This window comes from Erpetoichthys calabaricus, chromosome 13 (genome assembly GCF_900747795.2).
Source record: "Erpetoichthys calabaricus chromosome 13, fErpCal1.3, whole genome shotgun sequence".
Classification (NCBI taxonomy): Eukaryota; Metazoa; Chordata; class Cladistia; order Polypteriformes; family Polypteridae; genus Erpetoichthys; species Erpetoichthys calabaricus.
Window position 1 is genome coordinate 139156721 of NC_041406.2, and position 20979 is coordinate 139177699.

Consider the following 20979-nt stretch of genomic DNA (forward strand, 5'->3'; position numbering starts at 1 on the left):
CACAGACTGACACAGAGGCATGAGTAAAAAGACACAAGAACTTTTTATTTTCTCTTCAGCTGTGGGGCACACCTTCCCCGTGTCCCACAGGCCCAACACAGTGCCAAAAGCACTTTAACAAGCAAACCGGTTCTTCCTCTGCCACCACCACTCCTCCCAGGCAACCTCGTCCTCTTCCTCCCGATTCTGGCTCCTGAGTGGTGGATGCTGGCCCTTTTTATAGCCCACCTGGAAGTGCTCCAGGTGCTTGATCAGCTGTGGCTAATTGCACTTCCGGGTGGGGCTGTAGAGGTGTCCATAAAGGCTCCAGGATCCATGCAGCACCCCCTGGTGGCCATCCCAGATCACCACAGGGTTGTGGAGAACTCCATCTCCCATGCAACCCTGCAGGAAACTGAGGCACCATTGTCAGCCAGGGATGCTGCCACCAAGCGTCCCGGGGGAGATAGTGAGACGCCCATGGTTGCTCCCCTGGAACATATGTAGAAGGGGCATCCCGGCCAGGCATTGGACCCGGCCACCCACCACACCGTATAGTACTGATCGGTAGAGCCAGGACCCCTTCTGTCATCGGGCTGGTCTAGGGGAACTTTCCTGCTCTGTAAAAACAACCAACTACCAACAAGAACAGTTGTGGACGGCACAAAGTCTACCATTTAACGAACAGCCAGTTCCATGGCTGACCGATGATGAAGATGAAATAATACACTCCTGATGAACAAAGAAAGAGGATGAGTTAGGAAGTCTAAAAGGAGTAGAATAATAGGAGAGCATTGAATGGAGACAGATAAAAACGTGAGAGGAATTGAGACCCAACCCACAGGAATGAAAAATCCAAAAAGAGATCTCCTTAATCCCTTCTTGGTTTCTCCTAGACAGCAATGAGATCAGAAAGAAATAAAATGGAAATATGTTTTCATTTATCTCCTCCTTCACAGATTTTCTTCTGACAGAAAATACCCCGATATTCATGCGTGTCTCCTCTTGAGATCTCAACAAAGTCTTACAATGGGCTCACATTTTCCAAGTAGCGTCTTGACATGACTTTTTTGCAATTTCAAAGTATTTGAATTATGGTATATGGCGTAATGTATGAACGGTAGTAATAAAACACTATAGTCCTTGCTACTGAAAAATATTATTAGTCACTCTAATGTTCACCAATTAGGTCTTGCTCGTTGTAGAAGAAAGACAGGCAGTGTGGCATAGCGGTTAAGACTTTGAGCTTCAGATCCGGAGGTTGTGGTTTCCAAATCCCACTACTGACACCATTGTGTGACCACAAGCAAGTCACTACATCTGCCTGTGCTCCAATTGGAAAAACAAAAGAAATGTAACCAATTGTATCTCCAATATAGTAAGTCACCTTGTATAAAGGCACCAGTCTAATAATAAGTAAAAAAAAAAATGTGAAGTCTTAAATGAGATTAAAACAAGACTAGAAGGAGATCTCACGAAATATAACGTGTTTCAAATAAAATTTGTGATTTTGACTCCCTTTGCCTCAGTTATATCTCGTTTGTCTCCTTTTTTGTCTGAAGCTGTTTCTCCTAAGGAATTCTAGGAGAAACCTCTGTGACAAAGTTGATTCTTAAATGAGAATCTCTCTGAAGTATCATGAGCCACCGAAGATCAACCTCTGAGTGTTGAAATTTTCCTATGGGAAAGAACTGCAATAGTGGGACATTCTCAGAACATTTGGAGAAAAATACCCTGATGTCTTATGGGAACACTGGTGACAGAGTGGGTCGGGAAACGCTGTCTACAATAATGATGTTTTGGCGAAAGACTGATTTTCTTAATGATTTTGATTTTTGTGCATTATTCTGGTTAATTTTATGTTAATCTCCTAGTCCTGTTGGGGACAGAACGGGGCATAATGCTTCCTACATTGTCTCGTTTAACCCATCCTTCTGTAATTAATTAAGTTGCATTGAAAAATGGAGCCTTGAATAGGTCATTGGTAAGCCGACCTGTGCCCCTGTGTTAGATTGAGCTTGCCTCAGAAATTGAGGCCTAACCCTAAACCTAACAGTCAGAAAACAGAATTTTATGGAACATGTGAGGAAATATAACCTTTAGGTAACCATTGGTTATATGTTTTCTATTCAGACTATTTAACTTTTGCACTGTTCATCATTAAGATAAAAAAAAAATGTTTAACGAATTCATATTTGACTTTCCAGGAAACTATGGCAACCTAATTGACCGGGCAGCTCCTTCACATGGCAGTAAGAAGAAAACACCTGATTCTCATGACACTGAAAGTGCCCCACTTCTCCAGCACTCTGAACCAGACCCCGAGTCCATAACATGCAAATCTACCACAAAACCAGAGAAGCCCATTTTAATGGAGGGCAACAGGTTTGTACCGTTTTCCAAAGTTATCAATGAATAGCGTGGTGGCATATTGTTAATCTTCCTGTTGAGATGGCATCTGTGGTCAGTTTACACATTGTGCCAGTTTTGTTCAGGATTCTGCTCTCATTTATAGGGTGATGGGTAAGTCATAATTTGGCTCGGTATCCCGGGTGCGAATGGATTATGCAGTGGCCTGGCAACCTGGTCAAGGAGGTCTTCCATTCGGCTCTAAATTGGTTGTATCACCCTTGACCTTGTACAGAAACAAACACTTAACGAAATCTCCAATTGGTGTAACGTTTAGGTGCATTCAGAGACTGCATTAACTGTTTTGAACATTGGAGCATTTTTACATTTTCTAGTCACTTCATCAAACCGTTATTACAATTTTGTTGATTAAATATTGCCTTGGGAAAAATGAGCTGAAGAGTCCCTAGGAAAATGTAGGTAACCAAGTTGGCCATCCAGTTTAATGGCATAAAAGGAAACTTAAATAGGCGCTCGGTGGCTCAAGAACAGAAAACGGGAGCACAAACTGCCTGGATGGCCTATCCAGCTCCTTAGTCTTTAGGTCTCTATCAAGCAGGTCAATATCGGGGAGGTCCGACATGTTGGAGGTCTGCTTCTCAAATCACGCCTCTCCTTCTGGGGATGCCGGTATATTTGAATGGCCTGACATTTGAAGACCGTGTATAAATACAATAAAATGTGATATAAAAATGACAATAAAACATAACATACATAAAAATATAGATCCATCCAAAACATGTCTGACTTGTTCACAAATCAAATTAATGAGAATTATGTGACTCATTCGTGAATCAAATGAATGAGAATCATGTGATTCGTTCTCAGGTAATGATTCTGTTCCTGAATGAAATGAATGAGAATTGCGTGACTCGATTGCAAATTAAATCAATGAAAATTGTGCGACTTGTTCGTGAGCCAAATGAATAAAAATCATGCGACTCATTCTTGGGTAATACTTCAGTTTCTGAATCAAATGAATGAGAACTGCGTGACTAGTTTGCAAAAGAAATAAACGAGAATTGTGTGACTCATGTGTAAATCAAATGAGCAAAAAGTTGTGTGACTTGTTCGTGAATTAGATGAACGAGAATCATGTGACTCCTTCAAGGGTAAAGATTCAGTTCCCAGATCAAATGAACGAGAATTGTGTTACTTGTTTTTAGGTAATGATTCACTTCCTGAATCAAATTAACAAGAATCATATGACTCGTTCACAAATCAAATGAACAAGAATCATGTCACTCATTCTCGGGTTATGATTCAGTGCCTGAATCAAATTAAAGAAAATTGTATAACTCGTTCACAAATCACATGAATGAAAATCATGTGACAGGTTTGTGTATCAAATGAACAAGAATTGTGTGACTCATTCTCAGGTAATGATTCAGTTTCCCAATCAAATGAGCGAGAATTGTGTGACTCGTTTGCAAATCAAATGCTTTAAAATTGTGTGACCCATTCTCGGGTAATGATTTGATTTAAATTCAAAAGAATTAGTGAAAGATTCCTGTTTTGATGTGCAAGTATGTAAGACCAGAACTTGAACTCTGGCTTTAGACTTTGAGGAGTCATTACATTCAATGCCCATTATGCCAACATCTCATCCTATCCAGTGCACCTGCTTTGCCCGCTTTTTTGCTGGGTCAACTCCTGCGCCCTACAGCCATGGACTGGAATAGCAGCTCAATAAAGTGGGTGGCTGGGTGAATTCTCAGTAATTTACATTTTGAATTTCTTTCTGCAGAAATTATTACTACCTGCCGTTCTTCAAGAACAAGCCGTGTGCACATTTCTCAAGCTCCTGGGAGGAGCACACCTTCAGATTGTTTTATTCCAATGTGCTGGATAAAATGGCAGTGACATTTGTAAGTAAATTCTTTTCCTAAAAATATAAAAAATATAATCATGCAATCAACCCACCAGTATTTAAGGTGAAGAGTTCACATAAGAGATGTGATGTCATAGTAGCAGCTCTTGGAACCATTACGGAAAATTAATGTGAGAAGCAACCAATGAACAATTGAAATGAAATATTGCATTCGAAATTATTTAGGGTTGAAAATGTTATTTAAAGTCAAGTCAAACTACAAAGGGTATAAAGATGGCAACACCTCTCAGCTTCACGGCTCAGACTTCCATTTCCACTCTGGTGACAGTCTGTGTGGTGTCTGCAGACTCTGTCTTGGTGCATCTCAGTCTCCTCTGCATTATGTACCACCTTCTGAAAACAGGTGGGTTCAGCAACGTAGTGACTCAAAACTGAATCCCCGGAGTCTGGTGTGTGACTGACTGACTGGCATCTCATCCAGAGGTGTACCCTGCTTTTCCATCTGAAGCTGTTCGGATTAAAGAGCGTCCACAAAATGGATGGAATCTGAAATATGCTAAGGGGAGTTGATTTGGTCCAATATCTATCATATAGTGCCTTTCATTTCTATCTCTCAATTATATGGTGCCTTTCATGTCTGTCTATGTATTTAGTGTGGTAGACAGCAGCATTTTAGGGACCTTCAAAACTTGAATATAATTAGCAACCTTTGTTAGGTTGAATGGCACTTTCTCAAACTTTTTGTAATATTTTAATGTTTCTAATGTACTGTATATATAAAAAGGCAGTACATAATAGATACTGTGTGTGTGTGTGTGTATATATATATATATATATATATATATATATATATATATATATATATATATATATATATATATATAATTAATTACAGTGCATATATCCATCATCCAACCTGCTATATCCTAACTACAGGGTCAAGGGGGTCTGCTGGAGCCAATCCCAGCCCCCCGCAGGGCACACACACAAACACCCACACACCAAGCACACAGTCGGGACAATTTAGGATCGCCAATCCACCTAACCTGCACGTCTTTGGACTGTGGTAGGAAACCCACACAGACACGGGGAGAACATGCAAACTCCACGCAGGGAGGACCCGAGAAGCAAACCCAGGTCCCCTAACTACGAGGCAGCAGCGCTACCCACTGCGCCACCGTGCTGCCCTAACACTGTTTAGTACATTTTAATATATATTTTTTTTTTTACCAGACTTAGTTTTCTAATTTCTATATTGTTCCCAAAATACAGAATCTGGGAAATAACAGTTCACTTGATTAGCCAAGGTGTCCAATTAAAAACAAAAGCTGATTGGAACCAAACCCTGCAGCTACAGGGGGTCTCCAGGCCCAACTTTGAGAACCCCTGTGTTACAGAGCATACATATATATAGCTATCAATTATACAGATAAATCCATATGAAAAGAACCATCTATTATATAGTGCATTTCCTATGTCTATGCATCTATCATGTAGCACCTTTCATTTTTCTATCTATTATGTAATGCTTTCATATGTCTATAAATTTATTATATAGTGCCATTTCCAATATATGTCTATGTATCTATCATGTACTGCCTTACATTTCTATCTTGTTAACTATTATATAGTGCCTATGATCGATCTATCTATCTATCTATCTATCTATCTATCTATCTATCTATCTATCTATCTATCTATCTATCTATCTATCTATCTATCTATCTATCTATCTATCTATCTATCTATCTATCTATCTATCTATCTATCTATCTATCTATCTATCTATCTATCTATCTATCTATCTATGTAGTGCCTTTCATGCGTCTATGTATCTGTCATATACTGCCCTGCATTTCTATCTGCTTTCTTGCCTCCTCCAATCTCACATCAGTTTCTCAGACACATTGAATTTTGTTGCAGCAGCGCAGTTACCAATTTCTTTCACTAAATCAATAACTTTTATTTTAAAACCAGCTTCATATTTTCTTCTGTTCGAACACTCCACCGTAGATGAGGGATGCTCTTACGATAAAGATGTATGAGGGTGTGAGATACAAAAAACACCAATCAGTGCAAACGTCACTTCGGAATAGTTCAGGTATGACTGTGTGGTCATGTAGATACAGTAGAGAGACAGAGAGAGGTGAGGAGCACACGCTGATACAGCACATTGCTGCACCCACATAGAAGAAAAAGGCCGTGTGCCCCGTGGTTACTCTCTCAGGTGGACGTTAGCATATCATAATCTCTTGGACCAATAGCGGGAGTTTTCTGCATTCAACTTATAATAATATGACCGACATTATGAAATACCACTAAAATCAAGTCCCGACTTTTCTGCGGGAGAACTTAAACACGAGTATGTGTGGTATCTATCTGTGTTAAGTGGGAGATTTGAAATTTGTAAACTTTGATTGTAAATCCAGAAGAGGACCTTGAAGGGATGCTCACAGCAAATGGCTCCCCCTGACTGAGGAAGTGAAGGAGACACCATCGATCCCGTGAGCCACGGCGGTCACAACATGGCTACTGTAAATCTGAAGTGCTCTTTAAAAACACAGAAATGCACACCAGAGCAGACTTTTTCAGGATGTTGAAAAACCAGTTAAACACAGACTGGGAAAATAAAAAGTACAAGTTCCTAGGTTCCTTATTGTCACATATGTAAAGTGCAGTGACATTCTCACTTGCCCGTGCTAATCCACATACATACACATCACCGCTCTCTGACGCCATGACCTTCTGTCTTCAGTATGTGAAACACTTTGGACTGCGGGGCTGCTGCTCCTCTTCTCTGTGCTGCAGTATTAGCAAGTCTAACATGAAGGCCCTCGTACTGCAATGGTTTCATTTAGCAGTAACAGTGACCTCAAATTGGGTTGTTTTGCCTTGGAAGGGCGGTGGGATTTCTTACTTTCTTAAACTCATCTATGAATGATATTTTAATAAAAAGAGCCATTGTTTCAATCCATACTGCAACTCCATCCCTGAATCCTGAAGTGTACAAGTGAAATCATGGAGGTGAGTTATGGAGTCAAAGCAGGAGCACTGATGACCGTTAAAAAGTATCTGGATGGGAGGTCAGCTCAAAACTAATGGCTTTATTTCTGTGGATATTTTGGTGCCCATATTGTAATTTCAAAGTATTTTGTCTTTTAGGAAGAAGGCTTAGAAGAGGTGAGCAAACTGGAGCGGTTATCAGACCCGCGAGCGTACGAGCAGATGAAGACGATGGTGGATGAGTTTACAACAAGTGCTGGGTGAGTCGAGCTGAAATGACCAGGAAGTCGGTCAGCATCTACGCTCCTCGTAGATTTGTTTACAAAACTGGCTTAATACTACATGTTTGTAATAATAAGAAACGTTTTGTATATCCATGCGTTTTTTGATTTTGATGCATATTTTATGTTTGGAGTTAAAGTTACAAAGTTCACTTGTATTGCCGTTGTGATCTTCAAAAAAGGAGTGAGGAACATAAAAGGGGTTGGCATACCAGCTGGCAAACCCTGTTTAATGATGAGAATAAAAAAAGGAAACCTAAATGGCATGCAATACAGCTTGGCATTCGGCCAGTCGACACAAAGGTGAGGAATCGATCCTTCCACCTTCGTAGATGGTCCACAAGTGAACGTCCACTTCCAGTGACTCAGAAGCGCCAACCCGGAAAAGGCAGAAGCAGAACCCTCTGTCATCATATTACATGGACCTTCCCTGATTGGATCCTGCCAACTACAAGATCTCAGTCACTGATTGGTCACACTGGTAGTGCTGTAAAATAGATAGATACTTTATTAATCCCAAGGGGAAATCCACATACTCCAGCAGCAGCATACTGATAAAGAACAATATTAAATTAAAGAGTGATAACAATGCAGGTATACAGACAATAACTTTGTATAATGTTAACGTTTACCCCCCCGGGTGGAATTGAAGAGTCGCATAGTGTGGTGGAGGAACGATCTCCTCAATCTGTCAGTGGAGCAGGACGGTGACAGCAGTCTGTCGCTGAAGCTGCTCCTCTGTCTAGAGATGATCCTGTTCTGTGGATGCAGTGGATTCTCCATGATTGACAGGAGTCTGCTCAGCACCTGTCGCTCTGCCACGGATGTCAAACTGTCCAGCTCCGTGCCTACAATAGAGCCTGCCTTCTTCACCAGTTTGTCCAGGCGTGAGGCGTCCCTCTTCTTTATGCTGCCTCCCCAGCACACCACCGCGTAGAAGAGGGCGCTCACCACAACCATCTAATAGAACATCTGCAGCATCTCATGTCATATATCTTAATGTCACTGTGCTTGGACTTAGACTTCCTGTCTCTGTCCTCCGCCGCTTTGCTCGTCTTGTACTCGTGTGTTACCCTCAACAACAATTCCACCTTATTGACAGTTTTTCATGTTCACCATTATTGTTCTCTGTGAATAAATCAATGCAGCTGCAAATGAATGCCTAGCATGGAGGACACCTCCTCTTCCTGTTTCTGCTGTTGTGCGCATGCCCAGTGTAGTCAAACTGCTATGTCAAATGTGCTTTTGGTCGCTTTAGAGGGAGAGGAGATGTTTTCTTAACTGATATGAAAGCGTTAAAGGGGATGGAGATCATTTTCATTGAAAAACACCGTAGTGCCAACATAGCCTGAATTTCTTTCTGATATGGACACATGACCTAAGAAAATGAAAGGAATGTATATATTATCACAGAACATATCTTAACATTTCCTGCAACTGTTACATCAAATTTTTTCAATTTTCTTCTCCTAACAGAAAATTTATTTCAATTGCTGAGAAGAAAGCAGCACTGAGTAACCCAACTATTTTGGACAAGAAGAGGATGACACTGTGTAAGCAAGAGCTGGTAAGCTGTGACGCGTTTTACTTCATCCCTTTGACTTATGTGTGCGTGTTAATGAGACTGTATGGCGGTGAACTCTCTAGCAAGCGAGCACGCTGATGACAACACCTCCATCGGGCCAAAGGAACGTGTCTGTGACTCGACCGTGGATTAATGGTAGGGACAAAACTAGCAGCCTCATTGCTTAAAGCCCAGCAGCCTACTCACTAGGCCTCGCTGCCTCTTGTACAAATTTAGTTGTTCTTCTTGTTTTGGCTGCTCCCATTTTGGGGTCACCACAGCGGATCATCTGTCTCCATGTATTCCAGTCTTTTACATCATGTCTTCATGTCGCCCTTTACCACATCCTCTCTGGCCTTACTCTTTTTCTCTTGCCTGGCGGTTCCATCCTCAACATTCTTTAGCCGATGTGCCCCTCGGCTCTCCTCTGCACGTGCCCAAACCATCTCGATCTCGGCTCTCCCACTTGGTCCCCAAGATGTCGTAGCTGTGTTGTCTCTCTAGTATACTCATTCCTAATGCTCTCTACCCTCGTTACTTGTTGTGAAAGTCTTAGCTAAGGTTGTCAGTACTGGGATATGAAGTCTTCACCAAGGTGAAAAAGGTGTGAGGCCTCCTAAAAGCTCCACCGAAATCAGGACTGGGTCTTCACTGGCCAGAGCAGCAGAAGTCCACCCCAACCAGTGTTGCCAGGTCTGCAGTTTTCTCAGCCAATTGGGTTTTTTTTTGATCATCGTGTTCGGGGGGGAAATAAAATGGGCTTTTGCGGGTTGCTGTTTATTGGGCTACTTTTTCTAAAAATGACATGGTATTTTGGGCTATTTTTTCAAGCCCCCCATCCTCTTATAATGTTTTTCATCCATCTGACACCCCTTCCCCTGCTATTTGCACTTGTGTATGATCTTTACTGCTGTAAAATCTCTGTGGGTAGCTCTCCATGGTGGACCCACTCCCCCCTGTGTTGTGTGATGGTATATACCCATACTGTCACTCTGAAAGACCACTGAGGGGAATTCTTACTCTCCGCTGGGCTTGGATGGTATGTACCTAACTCTCTTGCTCCAACACCCATCCCCAACCCACTGCTTTCAGGTGTGTTAATTTATCTACCTCAGGCATTTGGAAAGTTGTTGGTTTTTTTTTTTGACCAATTCCATATTTTTAAGGGTCTAATTTTTTTTTTTTTTTAAAAAAAACCTGGTAACCCTGACCCAAACTCAGCCAGGCCACAAAGACTACCTGCTGGCTTCAGCCAGAGCAGGCCCAAATATTGGGGATCTAGCAAAACAATTAGTAATATACTAAATCTAACATAAGCACAACAAGAGGAGGGATGACCAGAAATCCTTGGCATGTATTTAAAGGGCAGATGGAGAATTTTTTGTTTAAATCAAATATTTATTTAACAGGAATTGAAAAATGCCTGTAAAAGTTCAACAGAGCGAAAACGGGAACAACGAATTGCTTCAAACGGCAACTCTATGCCAACGTGTCCCAAAACAATATCCAATAAAACAAACGAGAATAATCCCAAAAATCAGAAAATCCAACAAATGGATCGTTAGTAGTCAGACCTGCGATGGGCCGATGCCCGCGCATACAAAACAGCGGCGTGACATTCAGAGGAAATCTTAATCACGCATCACACTCTTCCGTAATAAACTATTCAAAGTACTAAAATGTGAAATCTGCCTCCTCAATGAATCAAATAAATAACAGAAAACATCCCAACTTTCAAATCAGTTAACTAAGTTGCACCCAAATGTTATGATGTGCAATGTGGACATTTTCTAAGTTGTTAAAATACGAAAGTGCTTATTTAGCCATAATTCAAATACTTGGACAAATAAATATAAAAAGCAACGTTTTCGGTCATTTTAAAAAAATGTTAATAGAATTTTGTGTACTTTTTCATAATTTCAGTGTTTTAAATGTGTTCACGTAAGTGAGACTTCATATTGCAACTTTACATTAAAAACAAATTGTGTAATTAGATACTGGGAAGTGATATAAATATGCAGCAGTACAGCTGAGACTCTGCAATAGACAATACATATTTTATGGTTTTTCTGACTGGTGTCGTGATCTTGCTTATAAGTTTAACTTTGTCCAATTGTTTCTTGGCCTCTAAAAATGATCTGAGACTGGGAGTAGTTTGTTCCCCAATATGGAAGGTGGCAGTGTTTCTCAGGGCTGAATTCAGTCAGTACACCTGCAGGGCATGCTGGGATTTGGAGTTCGGAAACACAGCCCTGTTTGGGTCTTTGAGTAATGCCAGAGGATGCTGTCAGGGGAGGACTACCCCAGTGTCCACATTACAAAGGAAGGGCACCGGAACAACTTGTGCATGATACCAGAAACAGTTCCCGGGTGTAATTCCAAAGAAACCTGTGGCGTTACCGTGAAGAATCAGAGTCAGGAAGCAGCAAGTGACACTCACTAGTAACAAGGAAGAAAGGAGGGAAGAAACTGATTATTTACTGGGATTTGAGATCGACATTTTGTTTAATAGTTATTGGAAATGTGTTGTTGGCAAAGAAATACCTTAATTTGAACCCAGAATCGTGTTGGGTGATACCATGTCTGAGGTGTGGGGCTCATCTTGTGCCCCTTGTGGTTACAATGGTTAAAGTCTTCTTTTGTTTCCTTTTCCAGGGCTACAAATGATTCACATTCTCCTGCAGCACCATCTTGTTGTCCTTATGGACTACTTGCGTATTTCCTTAATATGATTCTAAGCACCTGTATATCACCTTTGTTTTTTTAAGGAAAGCCTACTGAATGACATCAAAGCCTTGACACAATCAAAGAGAATGAGGATGTCCTTGAGAGATATCATTGAAGAGGCCAAAACCTACATTCAAAAAATCCTGTTTCTGGTAGAAGAGGTAGGCCTGTGTATCAGTTATTTCTAGAAGTCCTCCATCCAGGTAAGTTGAGTGCTAACTGAGTATCACCATTTATGTTCGACAGCCTCAGCATACCATCCCGGATGTTTTTGTTTGGATGGTCAGCAACAATAAAAGACTGGCCTACGCCCGAATTCCAGCAAAGCATATTCTTTACTCCAGGCTCGATGAGCAAATGGGCAAGGACTGTGGAAAAATTAAGACATTGTTCCTAAAGGTAAGTCTGCTTTTGAACTGTTTTTCTTAAATGTTTTTTCTCACGACCCCCATAGTCATATTGGGTGGATGGCCGCTGATAGTGAAAGCAGAGTAATGTGGGTGACTTAAATTACACGTGGCGACCCATCATGAGACACTTCGCAAACTGTACACGACCATTTGTCATTGAATAAAATGGAGAGTCAGGACCCTGCACAACCCATAATTAGAGAAACTGTGATGTAGAGGACTGTGGGATGACCAGAGGGCATTGAAGTTGATGGCACTAAAACTTCAGTGGCTGACCACTCACTGGTTCTAGAAATGTCCTGTAAGATACCCTTGGATAAGTCTTGGGGTGGGAAGGGGGTCCCAATGGAGATACACCACCACAGATCAATTGATTAAACCGTCCATGGTGACCCAAACACACTCTGCAAACTTTACACAATTCGTTAACATTGAATACAATTGTGAATCTTGGCCAAATTCAGGCAACCCTCGATCCATAGTTTATGAAATTCTGTTTTTGACCGTTCATTTTCAGAATGTTAGTGTACTTCTTGTTCTGAAGCTTGCCTGCTGTTTCCTGACGTTCCTACAATTATTCGCTGCAAGACAAACATGTTCGAAGTGGGCAAATGTGTTGGTCCCCTTCTAGCTCATTAAAAAAAGTGCTGTGTGCCCCCTGGAAAGTGATGACATGAAAAGCCATTGTCCCCTCTGTACTTACTGTACATGCCATTGAGATGTCATTGCGTAAAGCAAAGCAAGGGTGACAAGAAATCAAGTGTTGCGTCTCCTACAAAGATCTTCTAAAATGGCCTTGACATGTTTGTGGGGACCCCTAGAAAAGATTCCCAAACTTGTTTTCTTGAATTTGTATTACACATGTCTCCAGTTGTGCAATCTGTCATTCGGCCGATTTAAATGGTGAAAAGTTGTCATTTTGTGTCCCACACTGAATATGAACCAGAGAAAGCAAAGGAGAGAGTTATCTGAGGAGATCAGAAAAAAATGATAAGCCAGCATGTTAAAGACAAGGACTAAAAGACCATCTCCAAGCAGCTTGATGTTGTTGTGACAGTTGTAAATGTTATGAAGAAGTTGAAGGTCCATAGAACTGTAGCCAACCTCCCTGGATGTGACCCCAGTATGGGCAGAAAGATAATGAGAATAGTGGACAAAAAGCCAAAAGACCACGTTCAAAGAGATACAAGCTGATCTCCAAGGCCGAGGACCATCAGTGGCTGGTCACACCATCCGTCACTTTTTGAGTGACCAGTAGCCTTAATGGCTAAACTAGAATTTTCTCAAATGCATATTGACAAGCCACAATGCTTCTGGGAGAATGTCCTTTGGGTGCATGAGGCAAAACTGGAGCTTTTTGGCAAGTCACATCAACTCTACTCCAAAAGACGAGAAAGCAAAGCTTTCAAAGAAAAGAACACCAGACCCACTGTGACACATGGAGGAGGGTCGCTTATGTTTTGGGCTCTTTTGCTGCCCTTGGTATGGGGGGCCTTTAATCTGTGCAGGGGACAATGAAATCACAAGACTATCAAGGCATTCTGGTGTGAAACATACAGCCCAGTGACAGAAAGCTATGTCTCAGTCTCAGTCTCAGTCTCACATCATGGATCCTGCAACAGGATAAGGAGCCAAAACACACAGCATAAATACCCAAAGAATGGAGAAGAACAAAACATTGGACTATTCTGAAGTGGCCCTCTATGAGCCCTGATCTGAATCCCATCAAACATCTGTGGAAAGAACTGAAACATGCCATCTGGAGAACACCCCTTCAAATCTGACCCAGCTGGAGCAGTCTGCTCATGACGACTGTGCCAAACCACCTGCAGATAGGTTGCAAAGTCTCATGGAGAGCTCCAGGAATCGCTTGTGTGCAGTGATTGCTAACTCTAAAGGTGGTGCAACCAAATATAAGGTGATGATTTCCATCATTTTTGTCCATGCCCTTTTCATTTGTGTTATTATTTTAAACCCTAGAAATTTGATTCTGTTCATCTGGACAAAGTTTTTAAGTGGGAGAAATATTTCGAGACTTATCCAAGTCTCTTCCTCAGTCTCAATTGACTGCAGGTTTCCCCAACCTTATAAACAGTACCTTTGCTTAATCACAGAGACTAGCACCATTGACAAAGGGCCAGTTGATCAGTGATATGCAAATTGTCCACTGATTAGTAGACGTGTGAACCATTCATAGAGGGTTGAGGAATGGCTGCAATCACAGCATTGTAAGATGGCGACAGATGTACCCTTAGGCCCCCTCCTCTGTTCAGAGATGGTCGTTCCTTTTTCACGTAAATGGCCTCCTTGATTCCTCTCTCAAACCAGCGCTCCTCCCTGTCCAGGATGTGCACCTCTTCATCTTTAAAGGAGTGACCACTATCCTGTAGATGTAAATAGACTGCGGAGTCCTGGCCTGACGAGGAAGCTCTTCTGTGTTGTGACATGCGCTTAGCCAGTGGCTGCTTGGTTTCCCCGATGTACAATTCACTGCACTCCTCCTGGCACTTAACTGCGTAAACTATGTTACTCTGTTTGTGCCGTGGGACCCGATCCTTGGGATGGACCAATCTTTGGTGTAGCGTGTTTTGGGGTTTGAAAGCCACTGAGACCCGGTGTTTTGAGAAAATGCGCCTCAGCTGTTCCGATACTCCTGACACATACGGGATCACTAAGGGTTTTCGCTTAGGCAGTGGATGTCCTTCCTCTGTCATGAATCGCTTGGAGCGTTCTTTAGGTGTCCTCCCTGCTTTGACAAAGGACCAGCTGGGATATCCACATTTACTCAGGGCCTTTTTAACGTGGTGTTCTTCTGCTTCCCTGGCCTCTGAGTCTGTGGGAATGGTGTTAGCTCTGTGTTGTAGAGTCCTAATGACACCTAGTTTGTGCTCTAGTGGATGGTGAGAGTCAAACCTTAGATACTGGTCCGTATGTGTGAGTTTACGGTACACATCCACTTTCAAATGTCCCCCGTTGACGATGGAAATTTCAGTCTAAGAAGGCTAGCTTGTTATTTTCCATATCCTCTCTGGTGAACTTGATGTGTTTGTCCACCCTGTTGATGTGGTCTGTGAACTGTGGTACCTCCTGAGATCTGATTTTCACCCAGGTGTCATCCACATATCTGAACCAATGGCTCGGTGGTGTTCCAGGATAGGATGATAGAGCCCTCTTTTCCACTTCTTCCATATATAGATTGGCTACTATATGTGAAACAGGGGAACCCATGGCACACCCGTGCTTCTGCCTGTAGTACTGGCTTTTGTATATGAAATATGTGGATTGAAGACACAGTTCCAAAAGCAGGCACACTTGGTCTGCGTTGAGAGAGGTTCTTTTACTGAAAGTGGGGTCATTCTGTAATCTCTTACGTACTACCTCCACTGCTTCAGTCACTGGGACACAAGTAAATAGAGATGTAACATCAAATGAGACCAAGGTTTCTTCTGCCTCCATAATGACCTCTCTCACTTTCTCCACGAAATCCAATGTGTTCTGAATGTGGTGTTTTGAGCTGCCTACCACCGGGTTAAGAACAGCGGCCAGGAACTTGGAGATGTTATACGTGACTGAATTGATCATGCAGACAATGGGTCTTAAAGGAGCACCCTGTTTGTGTATTTTTGGTAAACCATACAGACTTGGTGTAGATTCCCCTGGGTATAATCTGTGATATGTGATCCGGTCAATAGCATTGTCCTGAACTAACTGCTTAAGACAATCTATCACCTTTTTCTTGTAACCACTACCTGGATCTCGCTTTAAGGGCTCATAAGTAATTTTGTCACTGAGCAGAGACAAAATTTTCTCATGGTAGTCTGTCTGGTTTAGCACAACTGTGCATCTCCCCTTGTCCGCTGGAAGGATGATGATGTTGTTTTCCTTGCTGAGTGCTGTGAGGGCCTTCCTCTCCTCAATGCTGATATTGGATGCAGGGGGTTTTGCATTGCTGAGACATGCCGAAACTTTTATCCGCAGTTGTTCTGCTTCCAAATCAGCAATGTTGTTGTTTCTGATAGCAGATTCTGTGGCTGTAATCAGTTCCACTAGCGGGATTTGTTTCGGTGTGACTGCAAAATTTAACCCTTTAGAAAGGACGTTTTTCTCTGCTTGGGAGAGTTGTTTGTCAGACAAGTTCTTCACCCATTTGTCCACATCTTTAGTTTCTGTCTGGCATCCTTCTTTCTGCTGGTTGTGGAGGACACTCCCCATAGTGTGCTGGTGTTTGTGGCGCACAGCAAGTAGATCAAACTTCCTCTTTTGCCTGGTTTTAGACTTTTCATGCTGTGCTAGACGAGCCTTCCCGGTGAACTCAAGCACCTGTTGAAGTGTTTTCTCATCTAGAAGTGAAGAAAGTCTTTGGTGGATCTGCTCCTCTTTAGATTTTAAAACATCAGCAGTGAAGTTAGTTTGTCTCACCCGTTCATTTAGCAGCTACTCATTTCACGTCTACTAATCAGTGGACAATTTGCATATCACTGATCAACTGGCCCTTTGTCAATGGTGCTAGTCTCTGTGATTAAGCAAAGGTACTGTTTATAAGGTTGGGGAAACCTGCAGTCAATTGAGACTGAGGAAGAGACTTGGATAAGTCTTGAAATATTTCTCCCACTTAAAAACTTTGTCCAGATGAACAGAATCAAATTTCTAGGATTTCCTTACCTGGATTATTGAGCATGCATCGAGATATTATTTTAAATTTTCACTTATACCCAAACTCAAAAGCAAAGTCTGATTTTTGTTAAATACGGAATAAACAATGATGGGGCGGTAACTGCTTTTGTCAATTTCCAGTTATCTCGGAGATTATTGTGGGTGGTTCTTTTTTTCGTGGAGGGGTAGCAACATATTTGTTCACAAACCATTGATACAGAGCCTAATGGATGCAGTAATCTGTGGTTCCTACCTCGTGCCCAAGGGTGCTGGGAAAGGCTGCAGTCACCCGCAGTCCTAGTTAGAATGAAGGGGGTCCGAGACTGTAAAGTAATGACGCATTGTGCTGGCCATCTGAAACATTTTCTTCAACAGCTGCCCGGACGCCGAGTAACTGGCTGGAACATTCAGGGCAAAGTGGACGTCTACTTGTGGCTGGGCCACACTAAAGATGTCTCCAGCATGCTGCAAAACCTGCCGGCTGGATATGAACTTGACGGTGAGGTTAAAAGTGCAGAACATCAGGCCCCCTCCATACCAGACATGCTGATTTATAAAGGTAAGTAAGTTCCATCCATCCATCCATTTTCCAACCCGCTGAATCCGAACACAGGGTCACAGGGGTCTGCTGGAGCCAATCCCAGCCAACACAATGCACAAGGCAGGAACCAATCCTGGGCAGGGTGCCAACCCACCGCAGGACACACACAAACACACCCACACACCAAGCACACACTTGGGCCAATTTAGAATCGCCAATCCACCTAACCTGCATGTCTTTGGACTGTGGGAGGAAACCGGAGCACCTGGAGGAAACCCACGCAGACACGGGGAGAACATGCAAACTCCACGCAGGGAGGACCTGGGAAGCGAACCCAGGTCTCCTAACTGTGAGGCTAAGTAAGTTCTCATATTTTAAAATATCTTTAAATGTGGTGCAGAGGACTGTGCATATTGTCCAGCACTTTTATTACTTTTATTTATAACTCCACCAGTGCCACAGAGTTACATTAGACATTCGCGTTGTCTGCAGTAGAATTACAATCTAATCTGTAAACTAAAGCAATACAAAAAATGGTCATAGTTTTGTATTTTGTGTTATTTTAGTATCCTATTTTATTGTGTTCTATTTTCCCTTATATATTTTTGGGGTCGCTTAAGCCATTCCTGATTAGCGTTGATCGGCAAAATTTGCCAAACCGTTTTTCGCATCGAATATGCCATTTTCGCCGGTGAGTTTTATATACACGCATGCACATGAGAGACCGCTTAAGGACTTTGGTGATGGCAATTACCTGTCAAACCAGGGGTTGGCGCTGTCTTCTAATGGCTTCTCTTCTCCTCCCTCCGCAGAATGGAAGATTGACAGCCATTGTCCATCCTCTTGGACACGTCCCTTCCTGCCATGTGATTATATAATCCGGGAACCGGCCATCTTGTTTCCAGTTCTATCTGGAGCTCTCTTCTGAGAGTTTTCTGCATGTTTTTATTTTTGTTTTTTTTTTGGTTTTAAAAATCCTTCAGTTATACGGGGTCACCAAGGTGGTGCGCCAGCTCTTTATCTTTGTTTGTCTCGATTTTACACCTTGTTCACTGGAGGTTTACTTGGAAATTCACCTTATAACCGACTTTGACTACCGTATATACTCATGTATAAATCGGCTCTTGAAACTTGAAAAATCGATCAGACCCCGACTTATACTCCCGTTCAGAAATGCAACATTTCCATTTTTTTTTTATACATCTTCTTACCTCCTCCAATCTGGCATCAGTTTCTCAGACACATTGAATTTTGTTGCAGCAGCACAGTTACCAATTTCTTTCACCACTTCCAACGACTTTTAATTTCAAACAAGCTTCATATTTTCTTCTGATCGAACTCTCCATCGTAGAGAAGGGATGCTGTTGCAATAAAGTGTATGAGGGCGTGAGATACAAAAAAAACACAAATCAGTGCAAACGTCACTTCAGAATAGTTTGGGTATTACCATGTGGTCACGTAGAGAGAGAGGTTAGGAGCACATGCTGATACAGCGCATTGCCGCACCCACATAGGGAAACAAAACGCCATGTGCTCCGTGGTTAATCTCTCAGGTGGGCGTTCATATATCAGAATCTCTTGGACCAATAGCATGAGTTTTACGCATTCGACTTATACGACCTACATTCTAAAATGGCAGTAATTATATGGTTAAATCAAGTCCCGACTTATCTGCAGGAGAACTTATCTGCGAGTATACGAGGGTTGCCTGGGTTCCACGCGGAATCACTCGAAATAAGTAGCCAAGGATTTTTTTTTCTATTTTTCTCATGTACTTCAATCCTTTTTAAACTTTTTCCAAGTATTCACCGCCAACATCAATGCACTTTTGGGCTCTTCTGACCCACGCCGCAAAACACTTGCGAAAGGCTGTCTCGATTGGCCATTGTTAAACTTGTCAAGGAAAACCTTGCACCATTCCACGCAAGCTTGCTTTTGTTCCACAGTCAGCAGCCTTGGAACCCATTGGGCACATTTCTTTGTAAAGCCAAGATCTCGTCGAATGATGGTGACGACAGCATACCGGGTCATCCCAAGTTCCAGGGCAATTTTCCTGATGGTCACATGACCATCTTCTTCCAGGAACTCCTTCACACGATCAGCATTTCTGCCATCAGTCGAACTTCGCGGTTTCGGTTCACGTTCTTCATCGTCAAAGCTGAAGTGGCCTGTGTTGAAGCGCTGGAACCACTTAAAAACCATCGTCTTCTTTGGAGCATTCTTCTTGAAGATGCGAGAAAGTTTTTGGCAGCACTCTTTAGCTGTTAAACCATCAGAAAAGTCGTAAAAAATCATCACTCGAAAGTCACGCACGCACGGAGTCGGGAGCTTTGCCGCTAGCGCCGGCTGCGCACTGTCAGTTCGTTTGCTTCTCATGTTCATTTTGAAGGAAGAGAGGGAGCAAAACATCTGAACAAAAACATGCAACCACTTCAATAATCCCTCTACACAGCAGAACAGGTTTCGACAGGCTGACACTCGACAAACGATAAAATTCCGCGCAGAACCCAGACAACCCTCGTATACAGTCATTTTTTTTCCCCCACCATCCCACAATGCTTTGTGAGGCCAGCCTGACATCACAGAGCTGTAGAAGCTGTACACAGATCATCAGCTTTCTGTAAGATCACTACCCTTATCTGCAAGACCCTATCCAGCCAGAATTGCAACCGCATGTGTTTTTTAAAAAAAAAAAAAAAACTAGGGGGCTCTACCCCCGTGCTCACTTCGCTCGCCAACCCCCGTGTTTAGTTTTACCGGATATACAATACAATTTATTTTTTGTGTAGCCCAAAATCACCCAAGAAGTGCCGCAATGGGCTTTAACAGGCCCCGCCTCTTCACAGCCCCCCAGCCTTGACCCTCTAAGAAGACAAGGAAAAACTCCCCAAAAAAAACCCTTGTAGGGAAAAAATGGAAGAAACCTCGGTAAAGGCAGTTCAGAGTGGGACCCCCTTTCCATGCAGGTTGGGCGTGCAGTGGGTGTCAAAAAGAAGGGGGGTCAATACAATACATTACAATACATAGAACAGAATAAATCCTCAATACAGTATAAAAAATAAAAATTCTAGAAGTACGGAGTAGAATTTCACATTAGATGATATCATATAATAGGATTTGGATTTGTTTTAAGTCCTGGAGCGGCCTCCCCCATTTTGCCATTCCACATCTGAAATAGCGCTAATCCGACGAAAGGACCCCTCATTCCCACGTCCCCATTCATCAGGGATGACTTTACCTTAGGCAGGCAATCTACAATTTAAAGAGATTTGTTATTTTCTTGTGAATTGTTACATATGCATTATTTTCACTTTTACTTTAAAAACTTTTCTAAAAACAATACTTGTTTCTTTATTCCCTGCCCCGCGCGTGGTTACATCTCTTTCTTGCCAGACGTATAATACTGCTCCTGTTGTGAAGGGTGTTGCGGCTGAACGTACGCTAAGTATATGGCTTTGGATCATTTGCTGTCATTTTGCTGCTTGCTAGCTGCCTCTTCTGCCTGTCGCATGTCGTTGTTTTAAGAGCTCAGAGCACATGATGCTTGCCTGCCAAAAACAATCCAACAACTGCTAGCTTAG

At 42.3% G+C, this 20979-nt stretch overlaps 1 protein-coding gene across 3 annotated transcripts in view; it reads left to right on the plus strand.

The window, feature by feature from the left end:
- fer1l6 (fer-1 like family member 6) overlaps positions 1 to 20979 on the plus strand; it is a 124253-nt gene that overhangs the window by 33352 nt on the left and 69922 nt on the right. For all 3 annotated transcript variants that reach the window (XM_051935967.1, XM_051935968.1, XM_028817740.2), the window contains exons 13-19: positions 2187 to 2364; positions 4136 to 4256; positions 7382 to 7482; positions 8980 to 9070; positions 11836 to 11955; positions 12041 to 12193; positions 17233 to 17416. In XM_051935967.1, the coding sequence (XP_051791927.1) occupies positions 2187 to 2364; positions 4136 to 4256; positions 7382 to 7482; positions 8980 to 9070; positions 11836 to 11955; positions 12041 to 12193; positions 17233 to 17416 (948 nt within the window). The remainder of the gene's footprint in view (positions 1 to 2186; positions 2365 to 4135; positions 4257 to 7381; positions 7483 to 8979; positions 9071 to 11835; positions 11956 to 12040; positions 12194 to 17232; positions 17417 to 20979) is intronic.